The following is a 17,073-nucleotide window of genomic DNA, read 5'->3' on the forward strand; positions in this document are numbered from 1 at the left end:
ACACACAGGTAGATGAGTGTATTAAACTCCTTCTTTATGGTACTTTGGATACAGTCATCTTTACACAATCACCCTATTTCAGTGAGCTTGCTCAACTTTCAGATTTACAGAATCATCTTTCATTGTGTAGTGCTTTTAAACATATTTATACCAAAAATGTGCCACATTATGCCTCATCTCATCACCTCTGTCTAGGAACAGCATTTCTAATATACTTATTGATGGGGTGGGTACCTTTATGCCACCCCAAGTGACTGGTGGGTGGACAGTGTCTTTAAACCAGTGTACAAAGATCAGCTTCTGTCATGTTTTTAAAAATGGGAAATCAGGAAGATATTTCAGTGAGAGACTCCTTTAAGATTTGGGGCTTAAACTGAATGTGTCTGATGGATCTTATGACTTAAAAATGATAATTGAGGTTAGGGTTTTCCAAGATGTCCAAATTTAATTGAGCAATATTCTCAGTGCTGGTCCTGGAAGATCTACATACATAGACTCCTTCAATAATTAAAAATCCAATAATATACTGATTCTTTAGCTTCTAATAGAATATATAGACAAGAGCATGAATGTGCTGATTGCATAACTACAATTGTGTTATATAAAGATGGAGTTTAATTCAGTGTTCATTAGTTGATCTCTTTAGTTAATGCTGAGCTAATGGTAATGGGGGTTTTTTGTATTATGTAGAACCTTTCTCTACAAAAGCAATTGGAAACCAACATGAGATCTTCAGAATAATCGTTTTATCCATTCTTTCAGTGACACCTAACAGAAATTTTTGTGCCAGGCATGAACGGTCAGTCCTTAGCTTCATCCCAGATTGGTATACGTGCCAGTGACTCTGCTGCTTATGGGACTACTTCTCCATAATGGGTGGGATTCTGGTCATTGCTGTGAACATCACTGCTGTGATCCTGTACTCCTCCATCCTTCTCCATTCCTCTTAACCGAAGACTGCCCAGAGGTGTCTCTCTGGTGATCCAAACTTGAAAATGGCCATGGCTACATTGTGCCTGGACTTTCCTTCCCCAGGAACCATTTTTAATTGTCATTGCCTGAAATAATATAGTGCTAGATGACTGTAGAATCATTTTTTTAAAAAAAACAAGCAGTGGGCTAGGAAGCTCGCAGAATGGTCACTCCCTAGGAGACTCGTAATTTGCATCAGTGAGCAAAAGGAGTTGTAGATAATAGCTTCTCTCACCCTCCCTCCTTCCTATTCATCCCCGCCCTTCCCATGTGATTCTCTTGCTAGCATGTTTCCCTGATGCAAACTCTGTCCCCAGCCCCACATCTATTTTTACAGAAGTGGATGTTGGATGTGCTTTAACGCTCCATAAACAGAGAAGATGGCATGAGAGGATGTCAAAGTGAAGTGGAAAAAGAAAATAAAAGCAGGTGCCTGTGCTTAACAAGGGAAAATGGAGAAACATGATGAAATGAAATTAGCAGTGGTCTGAAGAAAGAATGTGAAATAGAAATTTAAGGTGGGGAAAAAATTGAACCATGAAAGTGAGAGGTAGTATTGATTTAAAATAGGATAGTTGAATAGTTTTGGACATAGAGGAAGAGAAGCTAAACAAGCTAAAGTTAGAAGTGATAAAGATTAGAAAAGAGTCAATTGTAAGCAAGGGTTTTCTAAAGTGCCAATTCATAATGCTGTTAGCATGATGTACCGCTCTCTTTTCTCTCCAAATCTTTGATTCTAAGTTTATTTGGGTATAAATAGTGAGTTTTGGAACATTTTTACATATTTATCCTCTCAAAGTTGTACTTTTTAGGAAACTCAAACCACAGCCTCACTTATTTTGGCTATTGTAGAGAGGCTATGGAATTGATTTGGAACTACTCTAAGAGCTGCCTGCTACATTTAACACAGATGAATCAGGAAAGAAATCTGGAAAGAGAGAAATGTCTGAGCAAACATTTAAACATCAATCTTATTTATTGAGTGCTTACTGTGTGTAGAGCACTGTAGTAAGTGCTTAGGAGAGTACAGCACAACAATCTCTGCCCTCAATCAGTTTACAGTCTGAAGGGGGAAACAGACAAATAATGGATATGTACACAAGTGCTGTATGTATAAGGTACATATATACTTAAGGGGTTATAAATGAAATGGCTACCCTGTGTGGACTAAAATAGTGAAGGCATAATTGCTATCTTTGGAATATACATGCTTGTAGCTATATCAGAAAAAGCTTGCATAGATGAGGAATTAATGTTCACACAAATCCAATTAGGTTGCCAACTAGTGTTGTGCAAATGTTCTACAGCCTTTTACCAGGAAAAAATTTGCCTCAATTTACCATAGTGTTACAATCTTCCAGAGAAAATTGCACACTTTAGGTATTTGGGACCCCTCATGAATAAACTTAAAACCCTTAAGTAGCACAAATATAATTTCTTATTTAGTTGTGCCGACTTTATGCATTCTTTATGACCTTTCATTTATTCCTACATTCAAGGCTTAGATTATATCAATGAAGAGATGTGATTTAGGAGCTAAATATTTCAGTTTCACTCTCATTCTGATCATTGAGACCAACTGGAAATTTTAATCTGTATGTAGATGGGGGGGTGACATATATATATATATATATATATATATATATATTCTCAAACTACATTAACATGCATGTATTTATAGTCAGTTCTCTTATAATGCTATAGTTGTGGTCTTAACCTCATGTTAAGGAGAAATTAAGGTACAGAACTTAGAGCTTGACTGATGCTTGACTCTTTCTCTGTATTATATCCAGTCAGAACACTATGGAAAAAAGGTTCTCTAATTTTTAAATAAAATCCAATTCAAATCATGTAATGGAAACCTGTGTTAAGGCAGAACTGACCGCATTAGCTGCCAGTCTCTGAATTGATTCATTCAGTAGTCTTTATTGAGCATTTACTGGGTCCAATCATTGTACTAAGCACTTGGGAGAGTACAGAATAACATTAAACAGACACATTCCCTGCCCACAATGAGCTTAGACTCTAGAGTAAGGTAGAGGGGGTAGATACAAAGGACTAGATCCTTAGCCCTGAAGGATAATTTGGAAGGCGAAGAAAGAGAAGGTTAGGGCTAGTAGTGTGGTGAAGATGGGACTTGACACCATGGTTTCTCTCTTCACCAACTAAGTAGTTGGCAAAGTCATGAGGAAGTAGAGAAGGAGGAGGTGAGGGTTCCTGGAGACTTCAGGAGGGAGTTAAAGGTTTGGAAGGTCAGACCCAGAATCAGTCAGCAGATAGGCAGCAATCAGAGTAATCTTCCCCCACCTGTGTGTTTGTACTTTTTCTTTTGACTCACCTGTCCCTATATTGGCTTTGCCTCCAAAAAGAGGTGTCTTCTGGGCCATAATTCTCCTGCCTCATGACTCCTTGCAACATGGTTCAACATATCTTAATTTATTATTCTTCCACATTTTCATTATCTTCATCTGCCATGTCCATTACTGAACCCCTTTTGGTTGCTAACATTTTGTACATTGGAAGGTAGATTTTAACTCAACAATAGTGAACATGCTGAACCAAAGCAACAGGAAGGCAGTAAGCAGGTAAACCATTTGTCTTTTGTTTTGGTCTTTTTTTTTTTTTTGAGGTACCCTTTCCTTTCTCTGACCCAGAAAGGGACACGTCTGAGGAATCATGGATTCCCCAATTCCTGGCATCCTCAGAAGTTCTCCTTTCTGAGTCAGAGAGAAGGGTGACATCACTTTTAGCACCTGGATATCACAGGGGTGGATACAAGTAAATCAGGTTGGACCCAATCTCTGTCTCACATAGGGCTCACAGTTTTAATCCCCACTTTACAGATGAGGTACCTGAGGCGCAGAGAAATGAAGTGACTTACCCAAGGTCACGCAGCAGACTAGTTGGCAGAGCTGGGATTAGAACCCAGATCCTTCTGACTCTCAGGCCTGTGCTCTGTCCACTAGGCCATGCTGCTTTTCACTAACAGGATCTTTCCTAGGAGAAATGAATTAATAAAACAAGACAGTGCTTTTGTGACATAATCTTCCCCCAAATTCAAATATGGTTAACTCAAAAAGAATGCAAATTGAGATGTATAGTTTAAAAAAATTATTTGACAGCCACAAAGCTTTCTGAATAATTACACCAAAGAAAATTAGAATGCTCTCCCCCTCCATATCACATGTTTATACTCAAAAGACTATAATTTTGCTGGTGGTTTTAGAGCATTTGAGCTGATAATGCCCCCTCAGCATAGTCTAAGCCTGAATCTGGTATACAAAATATAAAGATTTTGTACTGTACCATTGATTTATTTTCTGATAATACCAGTGGGATTTGGATTTAGTGAAAGCTTTTAATCTTCTATAATCAGGGTGCAAATAAATGAGAACACCTTTAATAAGCTCACTCACAATTATTTTTGCTACATTTTTTTTTTAATGACAGATTAATTTTGTTACTTCTTTGGGTACTAATTTGTAAATGTCAAATTATGGCTCCAGTCTTTAGGTATTAAAATGTCATAGTGCTTCCTCTTTCTAATCTGTTTAGCCTAGCTTTGGGGCTTTCTGACTTTTTTTTTTTTCCCCCTAGGTGAAAGGAAAGACCTCTTTTAAAGGCCTTGTATTACTGTGTGAGAGGACTATACTTACAGGGAATTGACTTATTTACCTTGAACTGATTTACAAGCATTTTGTAGAGAAAATTGCATGATTCTATAATAATGATGGCATTTGTTAAGCGCTTACTATGCATGAAGCATTGTTCTATATTGTAGTGTTCACTGAACAATGTTTTGCTCTTGAACCAACACATGACTGAGATGCTGAGCATGAGTGTTGAGTTTTGAAATATTCTCTCTAAAAATATATAAACAATCACTGTGAAAATGTAGCCTTTTGCCTAAAATTAGTATTAAATCTATAAATGTGTATTTTTCCTTATTTATGTTAAATAGTATTAAGGTTAGAGAGAAAGGTCTTGAAATATTCAAAATACACTATTGTGTTGTATTATTTGCTTTTAATAATAATAATGGCATTTATTAAGCACTTACTATGTTCAAAGCACTGTTCTAAGCACTGGGAAGGTTACAGGGTGATCAGGTTGTCCCACGGGGGGCTCACAGTCTTAATCCCCATTTTACAGATGAGGTAACTGAGGCACAGAGAAGTTAAGTGACTTGCCCAAAGTCACACAGCTGACAATTGGCGGAGCCGGGATTTGAACCCATTGACCTCTGACTCCAAAGCCCGTGCTCTTTCCACTGAGCCACGCTGCTTCTCTTGTGTATGTGTCTAGAAATGTTAGGGTTCTGGTCATAAACATATCTTGTGTAACTTCAAACTAGAAGCTTACATTTTAGGGAACTCAATAGAACACAACATCCTCTGTGCAATGACTCTCAATTCTACCTCATTAACCCAAACCTCTCTTCTCTGCAATCCAGCACTTCTTCATGTCTCCAAAACATCTTGACATGGATGTCTATCCCAAATACCTTAATATGCCCAAAACCAAGCTCTCCATCTTCCCTCCCAAATCCTCTCCTCCTCTTAACTTTCTCACTACGAACTGTCTTCCCCATCACTCAGGCCTGTAACCTTGGCATTATCTTTCACTCCACCCTCCCTTCCAACCCCCATGTTCCCTGTGTTGCCAAATCCTAATAATAATTGTGGTATTTGTTAACCCTTTACTATAATAATGATGGGTGGTTGTTTTTTTAAGTGCTTACTATATGCCAAACACTGGGGCACAAAGATAAATCAGGTTGAACACAGTCTCTGTCTCACATGGGGCTCACCATCTACATGGGAAGGAGAACAGCTATTGAATCCTCATTTTACAGATGAGGAAACTGAGCCCCAAAGAAGTGAAGTGACTTGTTTTAGGGCACCCTCCAGGCAAGTGGCAGAGCTGGGATTAGAACCCAGGTCCTGAGACTCCCTGGCCAGTGTTCTTTCCACTAAGACATGCAACTACTGTCAAAAGAATCCTGTTGATTCTTCCTTTCTAGAATCTATACCCTCATCTCCATCTAAACAGCCATCACGTTGGTCCAAGCACTTATCATATCCCAGCTTGAGTAATGCAATATCTCCCTGCCTGCAGTCTCTTCCCCTTCCAGTCTGTACTTCACTCTGTTGCCCAGGTCATTTTTCTAAAACATCTTTCAGCAAATATCGTCCCATTCCTCCAAAACCTTCAGTCATTACGCATTCCGCTCTGCATCAAGCAAAATCTCCTGTCCACTGGCTATCAATCGGTGCTCTCCCTCTTAATTATCCACTCTCTTCTCCTAGTATGTCCCAGCTCACGTTCTTTGTTTTTCCCAAATCAACCTGTGCCTCATTTTTCTCTCTCCCACCGATGACCTCTTGCTCACACCCTAACCCTCCTTCCTGGATCTCTTTTCTCTCCCAGCCAACAGGCCGTTACTTTCCCCACCTTCAAAGCCCTTCTAAGATCTCATGTTCTCCAGAAAGCCTTCTCTCATCTCCCCACTTTATAATTGTGGTGTTTATCAAGTGCTTGCTATCAGTAAATGGTATTTGAGCACTTGTGTGCACAGCACTGTACTAAGCCCTAGGAGAGTACAGTATTATGAGCCAAATGCTGGAGTAGATGCAGTGCAATTTAGATCGACACATTTCTTGCCCCACGTGGGGCTCACAGTCTGAGAGGGAGACCAGGTATTTGTTCATCATTTTACAGATGAGGAAACTGAGGCACAGAGAAGTTAAGTGACTTGCCCAAGGTCACACATCAGGCAAGTGATGGAGCTGGGATTAGAACTGAGGTTTGCTGACTCCCCCAGTCCTGGGCCCTGTCCACTAGGCCAAATTGCTAAGCTGCTTTATTTATCCTGCCTCCTACTCATTGACACTTCACTTCCTGGCCATCCAAGCCCTTAAGTACTCACATCACAACTTCTCTCTTTTCTCTCCCCCTCTTTCTCTGTGTTTATATCTTCATACTCTATTGCTTCCTCCTGTCTTTAGTTTATTTTAGTATCTGTTTTGCCTGCTAGAGTGTAAAGTCCTGGAGGACATGGACTATGTATAGTAATTCTGTAGTACTCTCCCAAGTGCTTAGTACAGTGCTCTGTACAAGTTAGGCATGCAGTATATACTATTGATTCACTGTAACTTCTTTTTTTTTTTTTTCCAGGTATCTTGTGATCTACAATCCTTCAGAGCAAGAGCGTTTTTCAGTGGTTTCCATCCATGTCAGTTCACCAAAGGTTAAAATACTATCTGCTTCAGGAAAACCTGTTGTGGTTCAAATTAGTGCCGTGTGGGATGGGACTACTTCAGTTTCCCATGAAGCATATCAGGTATTGTAATATAAAATGAACCATTAACTCTGTGATCTTTTACCTATGCATGTGAAATATTTCCATTTTAATGGCTGTTGATAGAAAGATAAAAAAATTGTTACTTATAAACAGATGACTTGAGATTTGGGTTTTGATGCTACCAAGGTACGGTAGTACATTTCAGAAGTTGGAATAAAAGCCACGTCATCACGTTGGCTAATTCTCTAATGCTATGCAGTGCCTTATCGTCAGTCAGAGAAGATATGTTCCAGCAGTCAGTGCCATGAACAATGGCAAAGAGCTGTATTGTGATAGCACACCTGCTGAAATTTATAGGTGTGGAGGGGGATACCCAACTTCAACATTTCTGTGTTGAGAAATCTTTTTGCAATGCAGAAGAGATTCTGTAGGATCAATCAATGGTATTTGCTTACTGTGGGCGGAGCACTGTACTAAATGCTGGAGTGGACAGTGCAACCCAGTTGGTAGACACGTGCCCACACCACAGTGAACTTAGAATTTAAAGGAGGAGACAGACATTAATGTAAATTAATAAATTACAGAAGTTCAGTGGGACTGAAGGTGGGTTGAATACCCAGTGCCCAAAGGGTACAGATCCAAGTAGGATCTTAGATGTCACCGTCTTCAAAAAGATGAGAGACGACGCTGAGATGACAATCAAGGCACCTCCTGGCTTTCCATTGTTGGCGAATGCTAACCAGAATGCCCCTCGACAGACTAGTGATGAATGCTGTTCAATGTGTGCTCCCATAATTACAAGATAGCTTTAGACCACAGGATGAAATAGCAGGCATGTTTAAGCACAAATGCCAGAGACAGGAAAATTTCAAAGAGCAACACCAAAACATACTGTTCTGTAGACCATACAAAAACATTTGGCACCATCAGTGGACCTGGGCTCTGACAGCTAATAAGGAAATTTTGCTTCCCGAGAAACTTTTAGAGAGACTAAGATTATTCTCTGTTGGTATAGCTAGACGTGTCAGAGCAGAGAGTGACCTGTCTCACCCATTCCCTATTGCCAGTGGAGTAAAACAGAGCCTTGTAAGTAGATCAACTTCATGTACAATGGATGTGAACTCTGAATGTACTTTAAATGGATTTTTACCAAATTAGACTATCACCTCCCTTTGAGTAATAATAAGGGTATTTATTAAACACTTACTATGTGCCAAGTATCATGATAGGCACTGGGATTGATAGATAATCAGAAAAGAAGTAGGCTCTGTTTCGCATGGGGCTCACAATCTTCAAAGTAGGGAGGTATCTTGATGGATGAACTACATTAGACTTTAATTATATCTCTTTTTGGCCTGAATTAATTTTGCATGGTATTTATGTTCAGAACACTGTTCTAATCGCTGGGGTAGATGCAAGTTAGATTGGACGCAGGTCCTGTCCCACAATGGGGCTCACAATGTAAGGAGGAGGGAGAACAGGTCTGTGGCTTCATCTTAATGTACATGGATATTATAGATCATTTTTGAGTTATTTCAATAAAAATAAAATATCTAAGCATCACTGCCATTATCAATGTTCAGATTTGTGATCAGGGAATATATAGCCTATCCTAAAACATTAACATCTTTGCAAATATTTTTAAACAAGGAAAAATAAATTAGGTTGTTCCTTCTGTCTTCTTTATAAAATCACATTTTGTGTTTTTAATTGATATTTAGATGACAGTTGATCATCACATTGCTACCACAGTTATGTGAAATTTGTCTTAACAAATTGAGTGCTCTTCTTAGAAATTACCTTGATTCCTTCAAAAATAATTTGTAAAAACCAAGAAGGAAAATAGTCTTGTTACATATGGTTGCTGTTCTTTACCCAAGTGTAATTGTGGTGTCAGTATAATGAAGTCTTCTCTGGAATTTCAGTGAGCCAATCACATTAAACAGGAATGCCAAGTCACCAGGAAGGTTAAATTTACATTATTTGAATGTTCTTCAATTCGAGTCGTACTATCGAAGACACAGCTCCTCAGGGAAGCTAGCTGTTTCTAAGTACTGGTTTCCCTTGCTGACCGTGGTTCTTCCCTTCTATCATTTTGAAAATCCATGCTCAATTCTTTGAATACTATGTTTGCCATCATATATGGAATTCACCATTTTCTGGGATTGTGGATAACACTGCCTGTCATCTTCAAATAGCTAACTTCTCTCTTGCTACTTCCAGTACTGGGATGGCATTAATGTCTGTGTTGCTTTATCAGTAGTAAAGAAGCTCTATGGCCCCACATACCTACTGCTTTGGCACAACAGCAGGGTACATTTGAAAACCACCATTTTGTCTGGAAAAAAATGGAAATCAATACCTATTTTCCCTCCTACTTAGACTGTGAGCCCTTTGAAGGACAGGTACTGTGCTTGAACTGATCATATTGCATCTACTCTAGCGCTTAGCACAGTGCTTGGCACATAAACGCTTAAGAAATACCACCATTACAGATGGCTAGAACACTATAATGAACTCCTGAAAAATACCTTCCCCAGTTGAGGTGGAGACCCTTCAAGATACGGATAGCCAGCATGACTGTGAAAGGCATGACCTTACCTCTTACTGTAAGCTGCTTCTGGGCAGGGGATCATGTCGTACTTTATCAAGGGCTTAGTACAGTGTTCTGAATTATTAAGCACTTAAATACCACTGATTGATTTGTAAAATGGGGATTAAATACATATTCTTCCTCTCACCTTTAAGCTGTGAGTCCCATGTGGGACAGGATCTTGTCTGATTTGATTGTATTGTCACGAAATCTGATTTTGTGTGTTTGATATTCATTTAGATGAGCTGATCATCACATTGCTACTACAGTTCTATAAAAATTTTTTTAGCAAATTGAGTGCACTTCCTAGAAATAACCTTGATTCCTTCAAAAATAATTTGTAAAAACCAAGAAGGAAAATAAAATCTTATGTATGGTGGCTGTTCTTTACCCATGGGTAATTGTGGAGTCAGTATAATGTCTCTCCCACAATGCTTGGCAGAGAATAAGCACTTAAATACCATAATGATAAATCTCAAAGCTGGAGTCAAGAATATGCTTCTGAGACACCAAGACATGAGCAGTGGGGCCTAGTGGAAAGAGCACGGACCTGGGAGTCAGAGGACCTGGGTTCTAATCGTCCAGGATGTGCCTGCTGTGCGACCCTGAGAAAGTCATTTTATTTCTCTGTACCTGTTACCTCATCTGCAAAATGGGGTTTCAATGCCTGTTGCCTCTCCTACTGAGATTGTGAGCCCTGTGAGGGACAGGGACTGTTCCTGATGTGATTACCTTGTAGCTTCTCAGCACTTAAAACAGTGCTTGACTCATAGTAAGAACTTAAATACCACAGTTAATATTAATGCTGTTGTTTTTCCAGCTCAACAGGCATTAGAAGTCTTTGAGTTGATGATTCCGAAACTGCTATTTACAGATGATTGTGTGCTAAAGGCAATGTGCATAAGACATGCAAATGATTAGGAACCACTTTGCAGATTCCGTACAATGCTCAGGTTTTTCTGAAGAACACTGAAGTTATGTAGCAGCTTAAACCCAGGAAATCCTGTACTCATTGCAAGATCTTCAACAGTAACGTAGAACTTAAAGCTCACTGAATTGGGCTACCCAGGCATTATAGTGTCCAAAGATGTACAGATAGCCGAAGAGACTTTCCACAGACTGCAAGGCAGAGTGTGGACATTTAGGCATGTTACATACCAAAGTTAAGGTCTGTGTTGCCATGATGCCTGGAATGACTACAGAAGATACACCCAATTTCTGGAAAAGTTTTGCCAACGCCATCTAAGAGCTATACTTGACATCAAGTGGCAGGACAAGATTACTTTTTTCTATGGTATTTGCTGAGCACTTTCATTCATTCATTCAATTGTATTTATTGAGCACTTACTGTGTGCAGAGCACTGTACTAAGCTCTTGGGAAGTAGAAGTTGGCAACATAGAGATGATCTCTACCCAACAGTGGGCTCACAGTCTAGAAGGGGGAGACAGACAACAAAACATATTAAAATAAAATAAATAGAATAAATATGTACAAGTAAAATAGAGTAATAAATATGTACAAACATATATACAGGTGCTGTGGGGAGGGGAAGGAGGTAAGGTCGGGGGGATGGGGAGGAGGGGGAGAGGAAGGAGGGGGCTCACTCTGGGAAGGCCTCCTGAAGGAGTTGAGCTCTCAGTAGGGCTTTGAAGGGAGTAATAGAGCTAGCTTGGTGGATGTGCGGAGGGAGGGCATTCCAGGCCAGGGAGAGGATGTGGGCCGGGGGTTGAAGGCAGGACAGGTGAGAATGAGGCACAGTGAAGAGGTTAGTGGCAGAGGAGCAGAGGGTGCAGGCTGGGCTGTAGAAGGAGAGAAGGGAGGTGAGGTAGGAGGGGGTGAGGTGATGGAGAGCCTTGAAGCTGAGGGTGAGGAGTTTTTGCCTGATGCGTAGGTAGATTGGTAGCCACTAGAGATTTTTGAGGAGGGGAGTAACATGCCCAGAGTGTTTCTGCACAAAGACGATCTGGGCAGCAGCGTGAAGTGGGGAGAGACAGGAGGATGGGAGATCAGAGAGGAGGCTGATGCAGTAATCCAGTCAGGATAGGATGAGAGATTGAATGATCAGGGTAGCGGTTTGGATGGAGAGGAAAGGGCGGATCTTGGCAATGTTGCGGAGGTGAGACCGCTAGGTTTTGGTGACGGATTGGATGTGAGGGGTGAACGAGAGAGCGGAGTCGAGGATGACACCAAGGTTGTGGGCTTGTGAGACAGAAAGGTTGGTAGTGCTGTCAACAGTGATGGGAAAGTCAGGGAGAGGGCAGGGTTTGGGAGGGAAGACAAGGAGTTCAGTCTTGGACATGTTGAGTTTTAGGTGGCGGGCAGACATCCAGATGGAGATGTCCTGAAGGCAGGAGGAGATACGAGCCTGGAGGGAGAGAGAGCAGGGGCAGAGATGTAGATTTGTAGATGTAGAGCACTTATGTGCCAGACTCCATACTAAGCCCTGGGGTAGATACAAGCTGATCAGGTTGGACACAGTCCTTGTTCCCCATGGGGCTCACAGTCTTGATCCCCAGTTTACAGATGAGGTAACAAGCACAGAGAAGTGAAGGGACTTGTCTGATGCCCCACAGCAGACAAGTGGCAGGATCGGGATTAGGACACAGGTCCTTTTGACTCCCGGGCCTGTGCTCTATCTACCAGGCCCTGCTGCTTCTCCCATGATTATTTGGTCCTGCAATAATTCATTAACATTTAAGCAATGCTCACAGGAGAACAGATCTGTCACGGGAGAAATACGAGGAAAACAGATGACAGTAGTTGGTGTATGGTGAGCTGAAAGGGGACCCACAGTAGCTAGGAAGGCAGAATAAATGCATTTAAAGACATAAGTGAATCATAGTTTTGAACAATGCAGCCTAGCAGTAGGCAAGCCAACCTGGAGAGCAATGTGAAGATCAGGATACGAAGAGTCGGGCTGGATAACAGAGACAGGGCCTGTATGGGTTAAGCCCATGAACACAGCAAGGAGCTACTTTTCTGTGCAAATAACTTAGAGGGCAGTGTCAGTCATACATCAGATGACTAGCATCTCAGTAGGATAATCTTTGAAAGTGGACAGCTCTGCATACACATACAGCTACACTCATGTCTATGTAGATAGCCTTATTCCTAATTCATTTTCATCATATAGGAAATTTGTTATGGTGATAACTGTCCCAAATGGGACAGGGACTGTGTCTGATTTGATTATCTTAATGTCTACCTCAGTGGTTAACAAATTCCACTGTCATTGTCATTATTTTTTTTATTGTTGCAGTGAACTTTAAAGCTGTAATCAACTTAGCTCTTGGTAAAGCTAATGTGAAAGAGAAGCACAGTGTGATCCCAGTGTTGGAAGAGTGCAGCCAGTTTGAAGCAGATGTTTTCTTATGGTATTTGTTAAGCACTTACTGTGAGTCAAGCACTGCTTTCAGTGCTGGGAAATCAAATCAGGTCAGACACTGTTCATGTCCCATGTCCCAGGAGGGTGAAGAGGTTTCAAATCCTCATTTTACAATTGAAGAAACTGAGGCACAGAGAAGTTAAGGGACTTGACTGACGTCACACAACAGGCAAGTGATGGAGCTGGCCTTAGAACCCAGGCCTGCCAACTTCCAGGCCCGGGCTCTTTCCACTAGGCCATGGTGCCTCCCAGGCTTAGAATGCTTTCTCCCCAATTCACACAATCCCTGAATTTTACCTGACATGACCCAGTCATGTCAGCTGCCATTTTGTCGACCTGGGTACTTCCAAGAACTTAGCTACCACTGTTGGCAAGAGAGAAGAAAATTGGTTTTCACTTCAGCCCCCCATAACGTATAATATAAAGTCTTATTTTTCAGAAAACAAGAGCAATATTGGAAACAAATTTTCTTAAACATTCTATTTGTTGAACACCAGCCTTTTCATTTTAACAGATTTCCTTCTTAGCCCATCTACCACCCTTGGGACTAGGAGTATATCAACTTTTGGAATTACTTAGTTCAGAATCACACCTGGCTGATTATAGCATATATTTGAGTGAAAAGAGTTCTGCGAAAGTCACTCCTGACAGAATCTTCAAGATAAAGGAGATGCAAAATGCAATGGATGATATAACTTTGGAAAATTCCTATATTAAACTCTGGTTTTCTGGATTATCTGGATTTATGGAGGTACGTTGAACCAAGTAGTTTTTGTTAGTCATAAAGATCTAATATGAACACATTAAAGTGGCTCATCTGGAATGACTATTAAAGTAAGTGTATTAACAAATGAAACTATGCTAGAGAATCATTTTGCCAAAGGATGAATAAGAGGCTCTATTAGGGTCTAACTACAGTAATCCAGGGGTTTGCAACCTTTTCGTGCAGTATAAACCAAACAGATTGAAATTATGGAGCATTCACTTTGCAGTGAGCCAATCATACGATTTAAAGAGTGAGGGGAGGAGAAAAGGAAGGAAAAAGGGAAGAGGGAAACACTACAAATGTCTTTTTAGGAAGAGTGCCAGAGTTAAAAAGCACTTGCCATTGTTGCATCTCACCTCCCTCTCCTCCTCCTGGGCTGTCTCTGCCACCACTCCAGATCTGGTGAGCACTGGGGGGGTGAATGTTTTCCTCCAGTGCTGTGGAGAGCAGCATCCACATTTTGAATGTCCCCATTTTCTGCCTGGCTTGACTGCCCTGCCTCAGCACAGCTACTGATTGCATGGGGCTGGGAGAGAAAGAGCGAGAAGAGCACCTCTGGTTTACACCATCTGGTGGAGATGGTGAGACTCCACTGGTTCCCGAGTTGGGGCAGAGGTCAAGGAATGGAGCTGCCATCTTGACTCTCCCTCTGCCTTTTTCCTGCTCAAAGGGCTGGAACGAGTCAGGTGTTTCCTGCCCAGAAAACTGTTTAAGGTGCAGTTAGTCGTCACCCTCACAGTGCTGATTCTGCCCATAGAATGGATGTCTGTGCTTGAGAGCAACATCTAGTTGCCATTATTGAGCCAGACCATTGGTCTATACAGACCAATATTCTGTAGCTGACAATAGCAACAGGATGTTGGGAGGAACTTCTTGACATCCATCCTCTTACTTCAGGATGTACCATCTGTCAACTATTTCCCTTCAACATCCCCTAACTTTCCTTCGAAGTCATTATGAAATCCAAATCCTCGTGAACCTGCTGATATTGTTATGTCCAACTACTTTCTTGCACCTTTCTTGCTTTCATTATGACCTTCCTAAGGTATGAAACATGCAGATGCACCACCGTTTCTGTTCTTGGGTTCATGTAAGCATTCCTCCAGTTTGCCATTGTCCCTGTGGTAAACAGGGTAGCTTTAAACATAGGACAGCCCTATGACTGTCCTGGTTACATTATAGCCATCCCAAGCCACACTTTATATCCTGGTCTTATCTCTCTTTGGATTGGTTGTAGATTTTAAAATAGTCAAGGCAGGGAAGAGAATGCCTGTAGAATGAACTCACACATGCTTCAGAGGAAGACAAGAAAGCATAAACTTTGGTATCAGGGCCCACTACGTTTCTCTACTCCTCTGCACCTACTAGGATATAAATCTGGCCCTAGTGGTAGATCACTAATATCCACAATTGTGTAGAAGATTAAAATTGAGAGATTATAGTATGCCCTCGGGAAGGGTATCGATGTTCTGAGCAGTGACTTGCGACTTTCTATCCTTAGAAAATGTATACAAAGGAAGGTGGGAAGAATCATCATTTGAAGGTAGAGTTTGCGTGGTATGGAACTACGAATAGTAGAGACAAGAGTGGAGCTTATCTTTTCCTACCGGATGGGGAAGCCAAGGTAATGAATCATCCTTTTGGCAGACATTTTAAATTATCATTGCCCAATTCACCCTCTGGAGTACTTTTGGATTTTACATAGCATCAGTTTAATGATGCTTAGTAGTTTACCAAGTGAGATGGAGATAGCTATTTTTTCTTGACGGCTGCAGAAAATGTGCAGGTCGATAGCACATAATTTCCTAAACTGGAATTCAGTCAGAACTCCAAAATTAAGCAACTCCTGTAGAAAGTCCTTGTCTTGTCTTATGCTGTCCAGTCATCTTCGACCCATAGTGATTTCATGGACACATCTCTCCCAGAGCTCCCCACTCTCCATTTGCAGTCGCTCTGGTAGTGTATCCATAGAATTTTCTTGGTAAAAATGCGGAAGTGGTTTACCATTGCTGCCTTCTGCACAGTCAATTTGAGTCTCCACCCTCGACTCTCTCCCATGCCGCTGCTGCCCAGCACAGGTGAGTTTTGACTTGTAGTATGATGCCTTCGAGTCGCTAGTCCCTGCCCAAGCTAGAAATGGAATGGGTATGCCTCTGCTTGACTCTCCCTTCCAAACTTGAGACTGGTAGAGTACTGGAAACTCTCCAGGTGCCATCTTGAGAGGGTAGGAAAGTTCTAGGGGGACCTTTACTGGCAACAGATAGTCAAGTCCTTAATTTAAAGAAACTTTGAATTTTACCACAGTCTGCTGCCTTTTCCAGCATAGATAAAATAGAGCCCTATATTTCTTCTCAATCAATTGTATTTATTGAGTACTTACTGTGTGCAGAGCACCATACTAAGAGCTTGGAAACAAAACATAACATACAAACATAACAGAATTGGTAGTCACATTCCCTGCCGACGATGAGCTTATCCACCTTTCACCCCCGAGAATCGTTTTTCCTAATTTTTGCACATAATTATTGGTGGACTACTTTTTCCAGTTCTTCATTCTCCACTAGAAAGATATAAAATACTTGCTCAGTTCATAGTAAATTATATCATTTTTCTGAAAATTTTTTATGTTTTGGAATCTAAGTTATTTTAAAATTGCCTAACTGATAAACTTTATCCAGAATCTTAGTTTATTTTGATGTACCTAGATTTTAAAACCCTGACATAATACTTCTGTAACTGTAGAAATCATTCATATAGGTAATTAAAACTAAGAAAAGACTTTTAAAATCTGACTTATTAAAACCCATTATACTCTTTATTGTAGTCTATGCAACCCTTTAAAGTTTTCTTTTGCTCAGTTTTTCAACTGAATATTCTTTTAACCTTCCTAATATTTAGACTGTGAAGAGACACAAACATGTTTGATCAAAAGGTAATCTTGGAAGAAGATTACACTTCTGCAAATGAAATTACCTAAAATAGTTTGCAGTGCAGATTTTTTTCTTTGCAAGATTATTAACAGATTCCAAGCTAATTAGTCCCCTTATTCACT

At 40.7% G+C, this 17,073-nt stretch overlaps 1 protein-coding gene across 3 annotated transcripts in view; it reads left to right on the forward strand.

The window, feature by feature from the left end:
• The window catches only part of MAN2A1 (mannosidase alpha class 2A member 1), a 158,003-nt gene that overhangs the window by 92,614 nt on the left and 48,316 nt on the right, over positions 1-17,073 (forward strand). For all 3 annotated transcript variants that reach the window (XM_038770504.1, XM_038770503.1, XM_038770502.1), the window contains exons 13-15: positions 7,150-7,315; positions 13,770-14,006; positions 15,523-15,645. In XM_038770504.1, coding sequence (XP_038626432.1) covers positions 7,150-7,315; positions 13,770-14,006; positions 15,523-15,645 — 526 coding nt within the window. The remainder of the gene's footprint in view (positions 1-7,149; positions 7,316-13,769; positions 14,007-15,522; positions 15,646-17,073) is intronic.

Source organism: Tachyglossus aculeatus, chromosome X3 (genome assembly GCF_015852505.1).
Source record: "Tachyglossus aculeatus isolate mTacAcu1 chromosome X3, mTacAcu1.pri, whole genome shotgun sequence".
Taxonomy (NCBI): Eukaryota; Metazoa; Chordata; class Mammalia; order Monotremata; family Tachyglossidae; genus Tachyglossus; species Tachyglossus aculeatus.